This window comes from Hetaerina americana, unplaced genomic scaffold (assembly GCF_022747635.1).
Source record: "Hetaerina americana unplaced genomic scaffold, ioHetAmer1.1.p SCAF_6, whole genome shotgun sequence".
NCBI classification, from domain to species: Eukaryota; Metazoa; Arthropoda; class Insecta; order Odonata; family Calopterygidae; genus Hetaerina; species Hetaerina americana.
This window is the reverse complement of record NW_027287205.1, coordinates 38,545,508-38,568,484: the sequence shown is the minus strand read 5'-3', so window position 1 is coordinate 38,568,484 and position 22,977 is coordinate 38,545,508. Positions and strand designations below refer to the sequence as shown.

The window sequence follows — 22,977 nt, the reverse complement described above, 5'->3', positions numbered from 1 at the left end:
TGTATGACGCCATCTGATAGCATTTTAGTCAGATGCGACGTATACAGGATGAACTAAATTATTTCTACTACACTAATTTTTTTAGTGAAGTAACCGTATCAGTCCTGTCATTCCTTTGCAAACGGTATTATCATATTTGCGTTGAAGTTTCATTCGTCTTTTTCTCCTTGTCTCGAATATTTGTGCTCGCTCACCAAGCGTATGCATAATTAGCTCAAAATATAAATGTTGGCTATGAGAGTGTATTTAACTTTTTGTCTATAGCTTTGATGGATATTTTAGGCATTTTTTGGGCTCATGATTTTGAATTGATATTTTCTTCCTAGGGACTTTATTCTATGGTACTCCATTTTAGTTTTAAAATTTGATGAGTGTGTGATTTCAGTTTATTTTTAATTAAAATAATACAATAATTTCGTTAAAGGTATAATACACAACTCTCTGATCATTTTTTTAAATAACAAAAACCTGATTATGTTGATTAGGACATTGATGAAGAAATAATAGTACTTAAAACTAGGAAATACAAATTTTAGACGCTAATTTTGTCTATATTTTGGAAAAAACTCCATGTGGCGATGCAACCGAACAAAGTTATGGGGTGTTGAGGTAAAACTAATTCGTTGCAGTTCTGAGTGAGATATGTCTTGTTTAGGTCAATTTTTCCTAAGATCTTATCAAAAAGCCAAGGTGAGATTGAGGTCAATGTCAAATAATACCGATTCCCCGTGCGCAAACGATACATAAATCATTGCAAAGCTTTCAAAATCGTTTTCATCCTTTCAAATTCCCCGCCATTGTGAAATTATTCAAAATATGAAGTTCTCTTTGACCTTGCTCTCATTCACCGGATAGAGCTCCTTCTTCTTTGGCATTGACCTGATTCTTCCAATACCTTTTCTGGCGTTTTGTTGCTATTGATTATTTGTGCTCGAAGGTATGCATGCTAACATGTAGCCAGTTAGGAGTTGTAATCAGTCACGGTATACATGTTATATCTTCACATACTTCACTCATCCCTTCAAAAAGCTATTTGATATAATTGAGAGATCCATATCTCATTTAACATTTTACAGTAAAAGGAATTACGTTGTCTAAAAGAAGAAAGTATTGTAAATTCAACTAGGAATTTCATGTTAAAATGAGGAGTTTTAGCGTTGAAACTAAGTTCAAATCTACCTGCTAGCTGGGATTCGGATCCTGGTCTGGGTAAATGATTTTTAAGAAGCTTAATTTATGTACTAGTAAAAGTAAATATGTATTTGTTTGCATTTTCTCAAAGATAATAATGAAATGTATGACCTGATGATTTCTCATCATTCTTCGTTCATATCATTCTCATGCTGTCTCGCGATATATTTAATCTATGGCGCTTTTTGACAAATTAGTGTTTTAAGACATTTTTTCTGAATCCAAAAGTTTCATTAAATAGTTGTCCCACTCTGCTACTACACATAAATTTGTTTGAGAGTATTTTGATTGTCGATGCTTTTAATAATAATAGATGAGCTTATGCTATCTTTCTCCAAATTCAAACTGTTAATCATGTTGCAAAGAACTTTCCCTTCCCTTTCACCTCATTGCTTATCATTCCTTACGACACCTTATAACCTTCGGTATCAGGTTTGCTTGGGTACCATTACCAATTATGTTAACGCATGTCTTCATGTATTTGTCTTGCAGAGGACAATGCTGAAATCGGGTGATTCAGAGGACGAGAGGGGGGCAAGGGGGACTTCGGAGACGGTCAAAGTGGTCGTCAGGTGTCGCCCCATGAGCGACGCGGAAAGGAAACTCGACCCCAAGGTAAATAGAACAGAATTAAGGTTAAGGTAAACGTTTCTTTTTAGGTCATGACCACGCTGATTAACATTCGCGAAAGACTCGGGGTGTCCCGTTGTCAAAGGGACCTACGCGATTAAATACTTTCTATTGTGTGGAATGAGTTATTCTTCAAAGTTGTATTACCACTGCAAAATCGAAAGAGTGGTGTCACTAAGCTATTGATTGTATGTTCCAAACATCGGAGAATCAATCTATTGATATAGCTATGCATGTTTTACCATTGAATGGAAAAGAATATTCACTGTACGATAGTGGTAATTGGTGAAGAATGCGAGAGGCATGTCTTTATAGGAATTTCATAGCTTTAAGAGAATATTAACGGAATGTAGCTATAGTGTCTCACCTTGGATTTATTTCATTTCTGTGCTTCAAGCGGCAAAGTTTGGTATCTCAGAGGAACCCTACGTGTGGACATTCAGAATCTTACGTCTGTGTTTGTGGGAACTTTATTTTATTTCACACAAGACAACCTAGGTTTTATATAAGGCACCAAATGATTTAGGTTTCGTACGAAACCTAGATTGTATTATGTTAGGACTTGCACGAAACCTAGGTCGTGTTGTGTTAAAAAATTTACGTTCGAAACAACGCTATGCTGTTTCCACTTCAAAAAGAATCAATGTGTAATCTAATCGTGGAAACCAACAAGTGAAGTTCTCGAGTGTTAGTAAAAACAGACTTTACTTTAAATAAGGGGACTTATTTAAAAAGTCTGCTTTAAAATTTTGGGCTGAAGGTTACATTTGGGTTTCAGTGAAAAATTTCTCGAGATGAACGTAAATATGGCATTATAAATTTTTTTGTTACTCATAGTAAATATATGAAGTGAATTTACAACTTCAATTTTTCTCGTACTAATCTTTCCACGAATATAATAGGACGAGCTCTAAGGCTTGTAAAGCGTTATGACCGAAGTGTATGTCGTGCATAGAGTGGCATGCCTTCGTAGCTTGACGCCATTCACATGAATCATGAGCGTGTCATGAGTGGTCAAAACGGCAATAATTTTTACTCAGACCCTTTTCTCGGAATATTAAGGTGTGAATTTTTTTCTTTTTTTTTAATTACAAAAAGTCGGTTTCTAGCGAGCCTCGATAAATAAAACCCTAAGAGAATGCTCAGGCTAAGGGAAAATATTCTCAAGAGAGACGATATGAATTTTTACTGCATCTGGTAGGGTTTTATCAATTTTATGTTTAATCATGTTAAAAATAATTGAGCCGTAGAAATGATTTTGGAGAAATTTCTGTTCGTTCAATCGTTCGGTCATTCTAAAATTATTGCATTAGCAGCACTTTGCACTTTTGTTATCAAAGTGTTCCTTTTTATCCTTTCTAAATGTGAAATCATAGTTCAGCGTTCAACCATTCCCACCGCACCGCTATGCTCATAATTTCGTATCATTTGGTTACCTAGCATGCATTTTTTGAAATGTGCAATCATCTGAAAAATTATGTTCGTAAAATTTAATTTTACTAAAATAAAATGGGAGTTTAATTTTTTTGATAAAAAATCATTAAAGCCTCTTCGATTTAATTATAATTATTAGTTTCACATTTGATGCTGCTTGTTTTGAATTTACTCCCAGACCACCAAAATTTCTCGTTGACGAGCACAGATTTAGTTTGTGGATCTTTGAGCGGCTTACCTTCCGAGGGGTTTTAGGTTCTAAAACATATATGAAGTCAATAGACATGCGCAAATCTAATCAGTTTAAAATCACTTAACCTTCGTAAAATCTGGCTTTCAACTCAATGTGATTATAGTTAGCGCAATCATTTGACGCGGTAATGTTATGTTGATAATTATTGATTATGCTACCGTTGTCATAGAATAAAATTGATCTAATGATGTTCAAAAGCGCAAATAAAACAGTTCAACAACGCTAAATATATACATATATATTTATAGTATGTATATATATATATATTTATAGAATGTTTATATATATATATATATATCCTAGAGCGAGTCAATTGGAAACTTTTAAACTTACATATTTTTAGCCTCATACTTTTTTTACTACCAACGATTCCCAGTTATAGTATTTTCATATGTACTCTCCATGTTGTGCAATAGAAGTATTCCAGAACTTTGAAAGTTCACGATAGCTCTAGAAATACCATAGGTTGAGTGCAACTAAGGCCGATGTTGTCAATACTTGGTGTGCCTGACATGGTGGAGAAGAGCCTCCAAGCGAAGTAATGATGTCCTGCAACTTACCTAGTTCACCTGTAAACGTGTTAGAAGTGACAGAGATGAATCGCCAATTTTCATTCATTGACGAAATTCATTGTTTCTCCACTTAACTACTCAACAAAAAAATTACTCTGTGGTGCATGTTTCAAACGCAGCTGCCATTTTTGCACTATTGTTACGCCATATGTGTGCGCCCGCGGGTGCGTGCGTGTGTTTGTTTGTTTATATATATATATATATATATATATATATATATATACAAAAATTTTTCTTCTTACCTGGAACTTCTACATGAATTAACTATTAGCTTCTCAACATTTAGACGTGACATCTTTTCACGTATTTTTTGCTATCTGGATTGACCGCCTTTTAACTCCTCAAAATGACACTTGAGATTCATTGCTAAATATCATATTCCTATGCTAATTTTATTCTTTCCTCGTCAGAGCATAATTCAAGTGGAAAGCTGTGGCTGTGCCGTGACAATTTCCAACCCGAGAGAACCAACCTCACCGCCGAAATGTTTTACGTTTGACGCAGCATATCCACCATCAGCCCAAACGTGTCAATTATACAACGAAATTGCCTATCCCCTTGTGGAGGTAAGGAAAATATTAATGGGAAAATTAATCTTATCTTCAGATACATTGAATTTAGAGGTCTATGTTAAATTATGAAGAAATACTAAGAATTTAAAAGGATAGAGTTTTACATGTATACGTTTGAGGCATTTTTTCAAAACATTTTAAATGTTTCAACCAATCAAAGCCAATCAAAAGTTACCATGTCATCATTTCCATTGATTTATTTCAACTCGCTCGGAATTTCAACTGCAGCCAATGTAAACTTTGTAATTGTTGAAAAAATCTTTTATCCTTTAAAATCGATTGTATTTTCAAATGTTTTTGCATGGACCCTTTATTAAATATATTCTTATTAAGTTTACCGCGTTGTTTAATCCATATTCGGTGATTTCGCATTTTATCTAGAATTATTCAGTGATATAAATAATAGAAATAAAAGGACAATGTCTGAGATTTCCTCATGATGTAATTATAGGGTTATGTCAAATATTTTATTTGTGTAATTTAGTTACACTAAAATAATTAAATTTGTAATTCAATTAACGTTACGTAAACCAATGTGTAAACCTCAAAAGTGTTGAGTGGAATTCTAATTTTTTTATGAAATCATGGTAAAAGAAACGATTTTAAAAAATTATTGTTAAAATCCAAAACATATTTTTTCTGAGTTAATGCAGAAATGCATCAGATACAAGCAAGTTAATAGAATTCCAAAAATGCTGAAGTTTAACTGACAATGTTGGTTAATCAGTTGAATAGATATTTTTTTTTTAAGGTAATCTACCGGTTAAGGTAGGTTTTTGGATGGACACAACTACCAAACAAATATTTTATTACTCCTAACAAAACACAAAATCCATCATCCTACTCTATATCAGGTCCCTCTTCATCTCCGCGTACTTTCTTCCTCCCTTCATCCCGTCCAACATCCCTATCCTGTTCCTTCCCTTTCCTCTTTTGCCCAACATTCTACCCTCCATCACAGTCTTCAACATCCCACTGCCGGTCATCACCCCCTTCATCCACTTTTCCTGCCTCCATAGGATTTCTCCCAACAAACCCCTCTCTTCGCCCACCATACCAAGTACTTCCTCATTTGTTTTCTTCTCTGTCCATTTCACCTTCTCCATTCTTCTCCACACCCACATTTCAAAAGCCTCCAATCTACGTCTATCCTCCTGCTTCAATGACCACGTTTCCGCGCCGTACATAGCTACGCTCCATATCAAAGTTTTTACGAGTCTTTTCTTAACATCCTTACTCAAAGTCCCCGTCATCAACTCCCTCCTCCTTGTGAAAGCCTCTTTGCCTAGCGCAATTCTTCTCCTTACGTCCCTACTACTTTGACCGTGTTGGTCCAAAACACTACCGAGATACGTAAACTGTTCTACCTGCTCTAGTTTTTGCCCTCCTATTTTAATGTTAAGCTTGCCCTTTTTCTTTCTAGAAAATCGCATAACCTTTGTTTTCTTAATATTGATTCTCATCTAATATTTCAATATTATTTCCATATTCAGAGACGCTAAGTGCATATTACGACAATTGCGTTGTAAGAATAATTATCATTAATCTATTTTAATTGCTTTGATTGTTATTAATCTATTAACTTATTAGTCTATCGTCTTAGGTACGGCTTTTGAGGGAGTCACTGAATAGTCAACCCTGCATTTCTAAACCTTGGTTAACACAACACATCGTTAAGCCCTGCATACCAATAAACCCTTCTTCAATTCTGCATACTCTCTACCTAACTTCATTTCACCCAACTTGGCTATTCATTTTCACCCGATACCTTGCTTGCTTAATGTCCTCCCTTCTATCATATTCTTTAATATTAAATCCTTTATCTAAATACTCTACAATTTCTACCGACAACTCTCTCCTCGTTATCATGGGTTGTGATTCTTCTATTGTTTTCATTTCCTTTCATTTTATTTTTTGCATTAATTTTCGCACCCATATCTCAAAATCCTCCGTTCTACGCCTCCATTCTCTTCATTCAACGGCCTATTTTTTCATTTCATATAAACCCACGCTCCATATCAGCTTTTACATGTCATATCTTATCATTCTTACTTAAGGTTTCTTTCATCAACTCCCTCCTTGTGAAAATTATTTTTGTACGAAAGTAGCATTCCATCGTGAGACATTTACGTAGGGGACTGGCTTTACTGACTCCTGCATTTTCTTCTCCACAGGGTGTGTTGGATGGATACAATGGGACCATTTTCGCCTACGGCCAGACTGGCTCCGGAAAAACGTATACAATGCAAGGCGGCGTCAGCAACTCCACCAAAAGTTTTGAGGTGCTGGAGGAATGCATAGACGTGGACCATTACGTCGAAGACCTCGTGTCTGGGGAAGGTCTTCAGCGAGGGATAATCCCCCGCGCCTTCGAGCACATTTTCGAATCCGCATCGGTCAGGAAGAGTCGCTACCTCGTCGTCGCTTCATTCCTAGAGATATACAACGAGGACATCCGCGATCTCCTCGCCCCGTTCATCAGCTCCTCTTCGTCATTCATGTCTTCCAGTTCGCCGCTCTCCTCGCCGGTGACCAAGGCCGCGGGGAAAATCGGCACTCCTCACAAAGGACTCCAACTGAGGGAAAATGCTGACAAAGGGGTTTACGTTGAAGGTAAGACCCGCCCGCTGGAGGTATACGTAGAGATGGACACGAACGGTTTGGTTCCTTGAAGCTCTTGATTCTAATCCTATAAGGGATGTGTTTTGTATTTTTCTGATCAAATTAAATAGGCAGAAATTGGTAATCTAGATGTTCCTACTTGTGAAAATCTCCGGATACCGTCTCGTTTATGGATTTTAAGTTTTCATTCACTCGACTGTTGATTAGTTTAATAGTGTGTATTAATTGAGCGGAAAACATTAACGGATTGTTTTAATTCAACAATTAAGTAAAATGGAGGGCAATATTATTTCTGAAATATTGATGAAATGAAATGCTATAGACATAAGAATATATCTCAATGTTAAAATAAGTAAAAGAAAATATTTTTTAGTTTCAATTGCATATTGTATGTCCGTAAAACGTTATTTCAGTAAAATCTCCTATTTCTTGGCAAAATAATTTCGTAAGGAGATTCACGCCAAACAGATGAGTGGTCTTTGAACTTTTGTACAACGTTAATTAAATTAGGACGTAGGATTTAATACTTTTTTATCTTAATGAAATCTACAAATGAAATTAGGCTCGTGTTAATACTGAAACCTAAAGTGGTATCGTTGTCACTATGGTGTCATTATAAGATTAATTCATGGTTGTTGATACTTGAAATGAATTTTGTTGGTGAAATTAAATTAAGTTGGTTTAATTAAACAGTAAATGACAATAAAACACGGTCATGTAAAACAATTATTAGTATATTTTGTTCTGGTATTATATTGATCTAACAATGGTTTCCTAGTATGACCTATACAAGTTCAAGTAGCATTACGAGGCAGGAGCGTCATAGATGTAGATAGAATTCACCCATAGGCCCTCAGTTTCTGAGTTTATCCTGGTTTTTAAAAATACTTGTTTTCTGATACTTTCTAGAATTCTTCGGGAAATAAAATGTGATTTTTGAAGTAGCAAGATTTCACATTCACGGATGGAAACTTCCGCTAAGGTTTTCGGATAGAGCAATGGATTGAGCGAGTCTCGACCTCTGATCCCCTGTAGATCATCAGTTTTTTGAATCTATTACGTTATCTACACACCCTAGAATTTTTATTTTGAACGAACCTAGTGCAATAATTAGCCGTTCGTGTTCTAATGCCGTCACAAGTATGACAAAACTTAGTCGTGAGTGACCTTTTTTAACTCCAAATCGTCACAGTTCAAAACTTAGCCTCGTAATCGATAATTTTTCCATTACTCTGTCAATGAATATCTATTTAGTAAATAACCTGCACGTATTCCAAATTCGGAATTATTTTATTTTTATTTTTTTAAAGGTATAAATACCCTGCAAGCTACCGCCAGGGTGTGTGGTAGGGGGTGAATACACGCCAGAATAATTTTACCTGACTTTATCTACTTTTATGGCCAAAGGACTCACAGTCTACGTAAGAGTTAAGGATGTATCAAATACTTTTTTCTGGGTGCACTATTAGTAATTTGATTGAATTTGAACTGAAATTTTCATTGAGGTGGCGAATGATAGGTGACGAATAAGGGATTGACGGGGGAAGGTCTTGCGAGAGACATTGGGGACAAATTGGTCAAACAGGAATAAATTTCAACAACAGAATTACGGAACATTGGAGAAGCTTGTTTAATAGCAACAGATGATTGCAAATGATCAAGTTCTCATTTAACACGGACTCAAGTTGAAGAAACCCTCATCTGGAATACAAAGGGCATCGTTAGGATACCTTGAAATTTGCGACAGATAATCTAGCACAGGAAACAGAAAGTCCATCTGCTAAACGAGGGCACCTTTGACAGGCATTCCCCAATTTTATCTGTCCCTCTTTTTTTCAAAAAACGTCACATGCGACTAGCATCTTACTTTTCTTGGACATTATGTAGCACCACGTCCCATTAGCACTCACGATTGTGTTAAAATGGCTTTATTGCCGGGCCAATAAATTAACCAATATCGGATTCCAAATGATAGAACCGTTGCATTTGAAACTTTGTTTATCTGATGGTTTTATCGTTAAGTATAATTAAGTATTTAAAAGGTGCATGTGTACGCTAAATACACGTGGAAAATAATTGGTGTCAAATACATTCTAATGGCTGTTAGCGAGAGAGAATCTCGCAAAGAGGGTGTAGATCAAAACGAAAAGCGCGTTCGGACAAATTTCGGTAATCATACATGAAAAACTATTGTGTTAAAATTAACGAATTGCATCTTATAGAATGAAAACTATAAATAGCATAGAAAGCTAGAATTATGGATACATTTTGATCCTTGGAAAGATATCGGTGTTTTTGCAAAACCATAACCGCAACCCTAAAAAATATTAATTTTTGTTGTAAAACTTCTCGTGATTAAAAATGGAAAGGTTTATTTCTGATTTCGGCAGGATGATTGAAATGGTTTTAAAATTGTGTTTCTTATCCGGGGTCAATATGGACCTTCGACATCACGCCAATAACGGTACCCTTCCAGTGAAGCTAGAAGAACTGAAGCATTAGACTTCAGCATACGGAGAGTTGATTCAAAACCACAGTCCTCTAACTTTCCGCCCACGGTTACAACATTTCGAAACCGGCAGTAAAACGGCGTGCACGCCGTCGCGATGTTTGAAAATGGAATATACTTTATGGATATCTCATTCTTAAGTTCTCCATGGCAGTCTCATTTGAAGGTTCCATTGGCGTCTATTCTCAAATACATAAGTTGGAGGTGACCTGCGATCATAACATTTTTTACCCATGCTTCCCGTTCCGTTTTCGACTGTTCAGGTTTGTCCAGGCACCCTGTCCACTCACCAGCGAACTGCCATGACCTGTTACTCAAGGGACTCACGTACAGAGCATCTGGGGCCACCCTCATGAATGCCGAATCTTCCCGCTCTCACTCCCTCTTCACCCTCTCCCTTGAGATGATCACATCTGATGCCCTAGTGGACGATGGTTTCTGCTCCGGAGAAGATGATCATATAATGAGGGGGAAACTCAACCTCGTGGACCTGGCTGGAAGTGAGCGGCAGGTGAAAACAGGTAATAAATTACACCTTTCCGAAATCAACTATGGCAGTCACCAAGATAATGTTTTGATTAAGATCCAGGCCACATCCAAAACAGACTCTTTTCATATAGATTAATTTATTCTTGAAATAAAATATTAGTCCTAAATTACTTCCAGGTACGTGTTTTTAAAATTCAATATATTCAAAACAAGTATTACCTAAGAAACTGTTATTCAAGTGCATAATAAAGGCACGTTTTTAAAATTCAATATATTCAAAACAAGTATTACCTAAGAAACTGTTATTCTGGTGCATAATAAAGGCACATTTTGACCCTCTTTCTCTCATAGGGGAAAGACAAATTTTGACACATTTCCTGAATGCAGATATGTTTAGGTATTAACTTTGTGGCATAAGATAAAATCTAAAAAACATCTCAAATTAATAATCAGTGCATGCAGGCCTGAGAGCAGTGATTGATTGTAATAGCTTCATTTCAAATTGAAAAGTGTACTAGATTTCCAAGTTCAGTGTACTATTCAGCGGTCTTTATTGAGTAAATATTTAATAACAAACCATATTGCCTCATGTCATGCCACAGAACAATATAACATTTGGTAAGCCTATCCTATGCATTTGTTTTGTGCAGTAACAATTTGGCTCCTAACTTAAAGTACCTAATTATAGCATCATAAGTACACTAATTTTATGAGTCAATATTCCATTGATGTATTTTAATGTGACATATATGATAATTTTATTTTCTTTTTTAGTGTAATTAGTAGTCTGCTGACTTCCACATGGCTTAGGCACTTGAGGGACCCTGGCACTTCACACTTATCTACTCCTAAGATATAACTAGCGTGAAAAATATATTCTTAGGCCTTATGCTAAATGTTACAATAACTCATTCTTTTGTTCTTCCTACTTTATGCCTCCCTTAATTCATCCATAATACCAATTCAATCCCTTTCTCTTCTTTTATTTCCCAGAATTCTCTCTTCATCAATTACTATCTTAAGAATCCCATTGCCTTGGAGTATCTCCTGTATTCAATCTCCATGCATTATTCAAATTTCACCCAACAACCATATAACTTTAATATGGAGTTATTTTTTATAGCTCAGAAATTTGGTTCCTGAGGCAAGATAATATGAGTAGATTTAATACCTATTAATAGACTTTAAATGAAAGTGGCGCTTGATATCAACAGTTAAGTTTAATTGCCCTCAAAATCCATTGTTTTTGTGCTTTTTCAATCTCTAAACCCTTTCAGAATCTTTTATTAATGAAAATTATTCTTTGTAATGCATTAAATCATTAACAACTGCTAAAATAATTAGGTAATCCAATCACAGAACAGAAATCCTATGCATAAGCAAGTCATTAACGGTTTAAATATGTCATTAATGGTTTATAAATCTAAAGTTTTTTTTTCAAACTTTTCGGCAGGTGCTACAGGAGAACGTTTACGTGAAGCAACTAAGATTAACTTATCACTGTCAGCGCTGGGCAATGTCATATCTGCTCTTGTTGATGGTAAATCTAAGCATGTCCCATATCGGGATTCCAAGTTAACAAGACTATTACAGGTAATATTTTATAATTACTCAAAAGGAAATGTTTATTTAATTGATATACTGGGGTATAATGTTAATTTCTCTGAAATTTCTTGTGCAATGCAATGCTAAATCTTAACTTATTTGTTAACTTAGTTAGCAATGCATATAAGATAATTTTAACACTGCATGTATAACATCAATATGCATGTATTATGTGATTAATGATAAAATAAAGCTTGGTAAATTCATTTTCTCCTTTTTGACCAAAAATAGGATTCTCTGGGGGGAAATACTCGTACTTTGATGATAGCATGTGTCTCAGGAGCATCATCCAGTTACACAGAGTCATTGAGCACCCTCCGTTATGCCTATCGAGCAAAGCAAATTGAGAACACTCCACGGAAAAATGAAGACCCCAAGGATGCTCTCCTACGACAGTTTAAACAAGAGCTTGACATGCTCAGGAGAGCTCTGCGTGAAAGTGGTAACTCACCATCTGCCATAATCGACTCGAATGGAGTCCAGGAAGGTGCATTATTTTTATTTTATACATCCATAATATTGTTCCGGTCACATTATTTCAACTTGCATTGCAGATTATGTAAATTATCATTTTTACCAGAAATTTAAATATAGCCTTAAAATATGAAGTGATCAATTTATTATCTTGCCTATTCATTGTCCGCCTGTGATATAAGTTGTGAAAAGAACATCAAATAGTTATAAAAAGATAGCAGTATTGCTGATCACATAATACCTGGGTGATTCAATAAGTCCTAAAGAGAAAATATTGAAACAAATTAATATGGATAGATTTGTTTTATTTTTCAATGAAATATCCTTTTCGCTCGAAACACTTTTCCCAGCATTTCTCCAACTTTTGGAAGCTGCCAAAAATGTAGGAATTCATATAGTCCTCAAAATAGGCATCTGTGCTGGCAAAAACCTTATTCAATGTGAATATATTCCGATGTGTCATTTTTCCAAGTTTGGAAGTGAAGTAAAATCGCCGGGGGCTAAATCTGTCGAATACAGTGGATGTTGTAATCATTTGAACTTTTATTCCATAATTTTCACTATCAAAAATGTGCAGATGCACAAGAGCAAAACCAGCCTTTGAATCGCCCACACAATTGCATTTATTCTCCTCTGAGGGAGAATACAGTACCTATCTTGCTGAGATTTTTTTCGCTCCTAATTTTTGGTCCAAAATTGAAAAAATTGGACCTTGTAATTTGCAGGTGGCCTCAACTATTTCGTGAAATTTGATTTTTCAGTCACTAAAAACCATTTTGTGGATTATTTCAATTATTTTGGAGGAAGTCACTACCCCTGGCCATCCTGAACAATCTTCATCATTTTTGGATGTACAACAACATTTTAACTCATTTATCCAATTGGAAATAGCTGAAAACACAGGATCACATGTGACATGAACTTCATCCAATTCAGCTTTGATCTCTTTTGGTGTTAAGTCTTTGAAATAGAACTGTAATCCCTGCATGAAATTAATTTTTTTTTTAATTTTTCTAAATGAACAAAAGTTAATTGCTTCAAGGCTATGAAAATGAAACCATGTGATGACTATAGATGAAACTTTAATAGTAGTCTACTGAGAGAAGAAACTCACCAAAAGCAAACCTTTTCAAATACTACCAGCAGCATCTCTTGGATTTTCTCTAAGGAATTATTGAATCACTCAATCTCCATATAACAGTATCTGACATTTTATATAGTTTATAAGCATTTTAAATCATGAATTGTAACTGTTGTTTTCTGAAATTAATAATTTTCCATCTTATTCAAAAAGTGTATTGGATCAACTTCCTCAAGTGATATGAGATCTAGTTTTCCAAATACAGAGCAATTGAATTATGAGTAAAGTCTGAGATGAGGAAAATGAAGGATGTGAAGTTTTATAAATGATGTTTGGATATTTTCAAAGGTGATCAATCTGTGGAACAAAGAGACTTGGAGGAAGAAACTAAAAAGCTTAGAGATTCAAAAGAAAAGTTGGAAGCAGACATAGAGGAATTAAGGAGACAATATGAACTAGAAAAGCAAAGGAGAAGAGGGGAAGGAGAAGGAGAAATTGACATTTTATCTTTGAACTCGGGAGGAACAGATTCTGCATCATCAAAAGAAAATGAGTCTTCCCCTGTTAACGACAATCAATGGCCAGGGTAAATAACTGAATAAAGCAATTTATTTGTGCAAGTAATGAATTTGTGATTCTCAGTGATTCATTTTTTTTTAACTTTGGCCTCTGTGTTCATTTTTTCTTTTAGCACATATCAAAATGTAACTGCGCCGAGTCCAGTTCCAGAAGCAGTACTTTACAGGTACTGGGACAAAATTATTTCTAAAATTTCTTATTGAACGTAACTATCCCTTATTAATCATAACTCACAATATATCTAGAGTCAAACTCTAGTACATAATTTATGCTTAACCTTAGTCTTCCAGTGTTAATGTAGATAATTTTCTCATTTTCCATACTTCTATAACTATTAATATAATGACAGGCTTCTTAGATTTGCTTCATTGCTTACCAAGAAGTTAAGAATCCTTTATGTGAATCAATACAGTACACATATGTTAATGATTAGTGAGCACACATTATATTATCTGCATATATATTAATAAATAAATAAAATAAATTGCTGAAGATTATGTAATGCAGATATTTTCTGTTGGCTATAATTGCATATCCCTCGGTGAATTGTGCCAGTGAAAAGCATGATATAGTTAGCTCAATTTATCAGTTGACAAAATTTCTATTAATCTGCATTGAAATCTATTAGCATCTGTTAGAATGATGATTTTGCATGAACGCAGTAGAGCTCTCATCTTTCATTTAACTCATACCCTATTCTCACTTTTAAAATTTTATGAAAACTGTATAAAACGTAATCTGCCCATAGGCTCTTAAATGTTTACCCTCTGAAAATGCAATTGATTCTCATAACTGATAACAAATTTAGAAAAGTTACCATCATTGAGCCCAGGTATATATTTTGGTAATCTTCCCATCTTTAATGATGACCATGAATGTGAAATGCATGTTATATCATATTGTTAGGCATATTATAATCAGTGCACATTTTTATCGGACCAAAGACTGGTTAAGGTTCAGGCCTCCTTAGTTGGTGGGGAGAGAGTGGATGATGAAGTTCTCAAAGAGAGACGTAGAAAGCGGAGAAGTCAGGTGGAGAAACGGTTGCAAGCTTTGGCATCTGCAGTGGAAATGGTCCAGCAGAGAGAGTTGGAGGATGAGGAGGAATCCAGTGCTTCAGACCACAAGACTGTGGTGGGGCATGAGAGTAACCACAGGGCAGAGGGGAAGAAGGTCTTGATGAAAGCCTTTGGTGATGTTCGAGATGAACTTATCTCAAAAACTGAGGCACTTAAGAAAGTAAAAAACAGAGTGAGTACATATTTTTTGCCTGATACCAAGCTGATACATTGAAACTTTTATATATATATATATATATATATATATATATATATATATATATATATATATATATAAATATATATATATATATATATATATAATATTTTAGATATTTTTAGATATATATATATAATATTTTAGATATTTTAATTTGGTCACAATATCCCCTTATCACAATATTAAAATACACTACCTTTGTAAAATTAGCCCACAACTCACTTATCAAAAGAGAATTTATTTTTATAATAATTATTCTCTTCACTAGGGAAGCAAAGTACTGATTTTTATTTGTGCAAAATAGTTTTACTATCTGTGGTGAAAAATTAAATAGATACATGTAGTATATATTCTGTTAACTGACAATTTTCACTTGAAAATTAGTTTTGAGATTAGAGAAGCTAATTTTCACTTGAAAACTAGCTTCTCTGATCTCAATTTAACATGATTGGAGCTTTGAAAGCTCACCCATAACAGATTTTCTTTTAGCAGATTTGACTGATTTTAAGCCTTCTTGTGAAGGCTTAGTAGTGGTTTTCATATGAACAACATGAATATCAGACCCATTATTTGTAATTTTCATTGCCTATAAAGATGTTTGGTGTAAAGTTTTAATGTACAAATTAAGTAATTTATGGTAACTAAATAACATGCTTTCAAGTTAATATTGATATAATACTAGGACTTAAAATTGTTACCTTGCAAGATCATATCCTTCTTAATTCAACTTGTTCGCAGCATTTTCGATTAAAATGGAGGCACCTGCAATGATCATCAGTTTAATAATACTATATATATATATATATATATATATATATATATATATATATATATATATATATATATATATATATATATATATATATATATATATATATATATATATATATACACACACACAAATAATTCTCAGTGTCTAAGTATATGGATGAAAGCAAACAATAATATTAAATAATTTGATCCAGGTGAAAGCACTCCAAGTTGAAATAAGAGACCTTCAAAGTGAATTTGAAAGTGAAAGGACAGATTATTTGGAAACAATTAGGCGGCAAAACCAGCAACTGAAACTTCATCACCAAATCATTGACAAACTAGTGCCAGCGCTCAAGTATGAATGTAACTACAGGTATGTATTTCATTCATTATTGTAATATATTTTTGACCTTTTCGAATCACTGACTACACAAGGATAGGCATTTGAAATAAGATTGTTAAATTACGAAGAAACAAGTGGTCAAAAGGACACCTGGGCATTACCATTAGTACTATCCTTATTGCAAAGTATCATAGAGACATATTAGAACTGCTCACTCACTCATGTTTACTGACTTTGAGTTGAGAAATGGGCATCATATTCATTGATAAAAGTAGCATTGACATATTTCACTTTAAATCCGAACCATAATAATTAATAAAAGACTGCATGTACTAGGTTTGTATAAAAATTATTGGAAACAATTTTTCCTGACATGTGGGTAAAGTGCTGAATTCAGATCATTGTACAAGTGTGTGCATGATCGCAGATCGTACTGGCATTGACATGATGGCAGTTCACATCATTATCACTGAAAATTGGGCGGTGTGAAAGATCTGCACTTAACTTGTCCCGTAGGTCATGAGAGACGATCAAAAGCAGAGCCGAGTGTCTGCTTATGAAGACATTCTGCAAGAACATTGCGATGATTCCCCAACCCCCTTTGAGTCCCGACTTGGCCCCAGCAGACTATTTATTATTCTCGAAAGTGAAGTCCTCCCTCTAGGGACAACACCATGGGACCCCAAGTGCTGTCGAAGAAGCTGGCAATCATACCCCTAAGGGCCTTACAGAATCTGCCTAACAGGGAGTCTTCAAGTCATGGAGAAGCCTCTGGCAAAAGTGTGATGACGTTCTAGGGATGTACTTCGAAGAATTTTGAGGCATTGTTGCAAATCTGAAATAAATCTATTTTTCAGAAACTTTTTCCCATACTTTTTATACCAACAATGTATTTTATTGAATGAATAACTTTATTATTTATTGAATGTATTGATTTAATATTATTTCCATAGTCTCAATGACCTATATGATTACCATAACTTTTACCGATACAACTTCCTCATTGGAATTAAATGTTTTCCTGAAAACAACTCTTGGAGCAGTAGCAGTTATTAGAGAAGGCAACCAACAGCTGAGTTCATTAGAAAAGGATGGATAATTAAGTAGAATTAAGGTAGGACTTTCAGGGAATTAAGGAAGGATGGAGGGAAATCCAGGATCAGCCTAATATTAACGAAAGGTGCCAAGGGGTCACATAATTTAACGTCTCATCTGTTGAACGGTGTTTCATTTTTAAGCACTCTCCTCTCAAGTAGGGATCGGGATACCAATTAAAAATTCTGCAACCAGTGGGTTTTGAACCCAGGTCCTCAGAGTGAGTAGCCACTAGACATTCCACCAAACCAATACCCCATGCACCACCATGCTTGGAGATGAATTGTCTATCATAGCTTTAATCTTGTTTTAAATAGCGATCCAGAAAGAATTAAGCAGGATGCTCTGTGGAGTGAGGATGCCCAGCGTTGGAGGCTGCCAGAGATGATTCCCTTGAGGATTAGATTTCCACCTGCACAACCACATTTTGCAAATCAGCATGGTGAGCAGCAGATTGAAGTGATAAACAGGGATGGTTCCATAGTTGATATTGAGGAGATAAGAGAGGAGGATGAAGATGCGGGCAGTGTTCTAAAGGTAAACATTCTATACTAGTTTCACCATCCCCTTGATTTGAATTATGACAGCTGTAAAAGCTGATCTAGCTTGTCTATTTTTAGAGGTTCACATCCTACACCTTAAATAAAAGATAATATTTTCTTGGAAATGGATTTCCCCATGTCAAATGTAGAATGTGAAAATACTCCAGACATAGAATAGTTATGAAAATCAATAAATGAAATTACATCTACATCTACATAATACCCCGCAAGCCGCCGCAAGGGCGTGTGGCGGGGGGTGTTAGGTCACCAACCGTAAAAACGAAAAATACCACATGCAAAAAACAACACGGAAAATTACACCCCAGCAGCGCACACACTCATGCAAAACTCCCTCCATCCAATACTCATGCAAACACATACACCGCAAAACAACAAAAAACTGCACCCCAGGATACAGCACGAAAGCCATCCTAAAACACGCAAGCCAAGACACAACAAGCAAGAATGTGAAACATCACTACCACATGAAAATGCACCACAAAACACTCTACCCCCCAAAGAGACAGTAAAAGGAAGGGAATGCGACCCAACGTTGCAGGTAGCAGGAATTCCCCCCCGCCGGGAGGGAAGAGGGACTGAAAGGGAAACTTAAAAACAGATGAACAGAACACGAATGATGTCATGCGGAAAGAATGGGTTATTATAACAAAACACATAAGGTTAGTGAAGGAGCATGCATTTAAGTAGAACTAATTATTTTTTAGACACGGAGGGTGGCAAGTGGATTTTTACTATCTATAACCCTACAGTTGCTATCCCGTATTGTCCGTGGGAAGAAGGAGTCCTTGAGTCGGCTAGTCCTGGCATCTATTTCCCGAATTTTATATACATGATCCAAGCGACCAATGTATGTAGGAGTACGAATAATCTGCGAGACCTCGGTGCTGAAACATGCGGATCTGAATTTATTTAATAATTTCAGTCTTGCATTGAATCGTCTCTCTTCTAATGATTCCCACCCCAAATCCATGAGCATTTCGGTAACGCTTTGCGTTTTATCGTAGGAATTTTTTACAAAACGGGCTGCCCGGCGTTGAACCTTCTCAATTTCCCGAATGAGACCTATTTCACTCGGGTCCCACACGCTGCATGCGTATTCTAAATGAGGCCTTACAAGAGCGTGGTAACAACGTTCCTTGACCTTTGAGTCACTTTTGCCGACAATGCGTCTAATGAATCCCAATTTTTTATTTGCTTGACCGCAGACTTTACGTATGTGAGTCCCCCAAGTTAAGTCTTTAGTGAATGTGACACCTAGGTATTTTACCGTATCAACTACTGCTAGGTCACCTCCAGCTAATTTGTAAGCAAATCCCGTTGATCTTTTAAAGAAATTTACCACTGAACATTTATTATAATTTAGAGTCAATCCCCAGTTAGAACACCATTTAGTAATGCAATCCAAATCCTGCGCTAGAATAAAACGATCCTCATCCCCAGATATCTCCCGATAGATCACCGTGTCATCCGCAAACATCCTAATGTTACTTTTCACTTCGCGGTTCAAATCGTTAACAAAAATCAAGAAAAGCAACGGCCCGATCACAGTTCCCTGAGGTACCCCCGACGTGACTCGAACGCTGTCGGAACTAGCGCCATCAAGGACTACCCTCTGTTCCCGCTCTGAAAGAAAATCTTTAACCCAACTTATAGCGCCTTTGTTTATACCCGCGACCTTTAATTTATGAATGAGTTTACCATGTGGGACCTTATCAAATGCCTTTTGAAAATCTAAGAAGATGGCATCCACTTGCCTACCTCTCTCACCAGATACAAGTAAATCATGTGTAAATAATCCTAATTGGGTTTCGCAGGAGCGGGTTTTCCTGAATCCGTGTTGATTGTCACTTAAAAAGTTAATATTGTCAAGGTGTCTCATTATTGAACTGACAATTATGTGCTCTAAGATTTTACAACAGATAGAAGTGAGAGATATAGGTCTGTAATTACTGGGATCCTCCCTGTCACCACTTTTAAAAATAGGTGTTATTTGCGCGGTTTTCCAAATCTTAGGTACTTTGCACTCTGTGAGGGATTTGTTAAATATAAATTCAAGGTACGGGGCAATGTTTGGAGCTAAAAATTACATACAATGGCAAGAAAATTACAAGCTCTGATTATTATGAGAAATAATGTATTCTTTCGGTTCAAATATATTTATCAACCAGTCAGTTTAGGAAAATGACTAACTAATTTGAGTCTTAACTGTTTCATAGGAATTATTCAGCAAAATCATTTAGATGTAATAATAATAATAATGCATTTATTTGTCCGGAGATTTGTTGCATATTCATACATACATAAATATAGGACACGTCAGATATAAATTTCAAAATTTTAGAAGAAATACAATATATATAATATAAATATATATATATATATATATATATATATATATATATATATATATATATATATATATATATATATATATATATATATATATATATATATATATATTTATATTTATATAGATAACACATACCAATACACTAGTATAATTACATATTAATTGGTTAAGCCGGAATTGATTAGTAGCAACAATTCCAGGTATTCATTTACAGAATAGAACAAATTGTTTTTCAATTGGTTGAACAGCTTTTCCTTGATAATAGGTACTTCTGTTACATATTTGATTTCATGGGGAAGTTTATTGAATAACCTTAAGCCCTTTGCTTTGGGCCCATGGGCAGGATTGTGTGTCCTGACAATTGGCTGGTGCAGGTCATTGCAGGTCCTTGTATAGTGACTATGGTAATTGTGGTTGGACTTGTACTGAGAAATATTACCCTAGGTATGCAAGATGACATTAAATATGTATATGCAAGGTACTGGTAATAAAATAAGTCTTTTGAAGAGAGGTTTACATGGCGCATCACAAAGAGCATTGCTCATAATACGTATAATCCTCTTTCGGCTTTTGAAGACTATGCCCACATGGGGAGATGGACCCCAGAAGAGGATACTAAAATTAACACGAGAATAAAATTCACCAAAGTAAATGGATAGAAGGACCTCTAAATCAAATCTAATGTAAGATAAGCATACAGAGAATTTAATGTTAAAGTGAATAATTAAATTGAAAATGCCCATATCAATTACTGTTTTAAATGAAGGCATAGTATGCCATTATTTTGAGTTTGGTTAGCAAACTTAGGTGAAACTATGGGGTTAATATATGTAAATACTAGGTATGAGAGTACATAGCTGGAATAGTATAATGAAATACTAATGATACTCTATGAATAGTAAAATTTACTATGCATTAGTTAATATTTTCATCAAAATATTGTTAAATTTAAACACTCATTATTACTATACAGTTCAGTATTGCTAAATATGTACAAATGGTTAAATTTACCATATCAAAGCATCTTCAGTTCCTTCAGGTATAAGGTTCTTCAATGATTAAATATGCATTTAATTCAAAATATATTGAGTAATTGATGAATAACTTCAACTTCTAGTAAAGACATGTATGATAAAATCTCGTCATACCCATAATAATGTTGCCAAATTTTCCACTCCATGACAGTTAAAACTTGACCGCAGTGAAGCCGAAGATTTTACTGGAAATTACATGCGTCCTAAGAGAGCAGCTGAATTGTTGAACAGAGCTAAAGAAGAAGCATCAAAAAGCTTTGGCAGGTGGAAAAGTAAGTACATTCATAGCTACACACCCACCTGCAATGTTATTTTTATGGAAGTAGAGCTGTTAGCCATTTACCCAAAAGTCGGCAAAATTTTATTTGCTTCCGTAGATACTAACTTATGTACTTCATTGTGCTGCAAAATGACACTAATGCATACCACAGCCATCCACCTAAATATTTAGTAGATGAGGGCAGGGTAGAGGATAAGTTCTCAGTGCATTAAAGGTACTAATCATTAAGGTTGTAACATTCAGTCGTTAATTATAATGGAACCAGTTCCTTTCCTTGTGCTGCCTATGGTTTCTGAGAAAAGTTTAGCACCCAGAAAATTATGGAGCTTGGTTAAGTGGGGAGAGTCAGCAAGAGGTATTCACTAGATTTTAACCAGAAACCTTGCGGACTACACTTTTGAAGCTATTACACTTTGGTTACCACACTGGCCTTTATTCCATTATATATGTTCCCAGATGTTATGTATCTAACAATAAAACATAAGTAGGTGTAAGCATCTTAAGCCATAGATAAATTCTAGGTTAACTTATGATCAGAAATGTAAGTATATCCAGTGGAGAAACATCTTTCTATGACAAAATTTAGCAAGAAAATTTTAATTAAGAAAATTTGATAAAATCTTTTACAAGTCAGTTAAAACTATTGAAAGTTTAGGATGTGAAACAATTTTAATTGTGCAAAGTTTAAAATTTACGCAAAACATGATAAATTTGCTGAGTAATTTATGTACAAGGCTTGTATATAATGTTAAATTCTTATCAATGTTTACATAAAAAATTCTCTTGGTAAATATTTGTACATGATAATGTGGACGCAGTATTTGGAGACTCGTTTGGAAACATATTCCTCTTTCATTGACAGGCTACTCAAGCCATGGGTCAGCAGCACAGTCTGAAATGGCTTTACAGAGACGACCAACTATTTATTTTCATAACTCAGTTGCTGGAAGTGGAGGCATTGGTTTGAATAGTACATGGAGTGGTAGTATCAACAGTGCTTGGGCAGGTGAGTCTCAATATTATACAGGAATGACATTAGCTACTGAATATACCAAGTGCCTTGTCTCTTTTAAAATTTATTGGCTTTATTTATTTATTGCTTACTCTCCTTTGAATTTCAATAGCATTTAACCCTTCTAATTCAGGGCTTACTAAGCCTGCTGGCAATTACAGTCATAAGCCCACCAGGCTAGAAACTCTCCCTGTTTTAGAAAAGAAGATTATGAGAAAGAAAGGAAAACATGAAATTAATACAATGGAGTTTGCATGA

General features: G+C 35.1%; 1 protein-coding gene across 1 annotated transcript; it reads left to right on the top strand.

The window, feature by feature from the left end:
- Positions 1 to 642: 642 nt before the first annotated feature.
- Positions 643 to 22,977, top strand: LOC139695309 (osmotic avoidance abnormal protein 3-like). The gene is made up of 17 exons (XM_071594015.1): positions 643 to 690; positions 1,684 to 1,806; positions 4,491 to 4,646; positions 6,827 to 6,926; positions 6,993 to 7,160; positions 7,221 to 7,265; positions 10,047 to 10,304; positions 11,726 to 11,865; positions 12,109 to 12,364; positions 13,781 to 14,018; positions 14,124 to 14,177; positions 14,956 to 15,262; positions 16,255 to 16,415; positions 17,798 to 18,017; positions 21,579 to 21,699; positions 22,570 to 22,713; positions 22,832 to 22,977. Exons 1-17 carry the CDS (start codon positions 643 to 645, stop codon positions 22,975 to 22,977), a joined length of 2,685 nt encoding a protein of 894 aa, XP_071450116.1.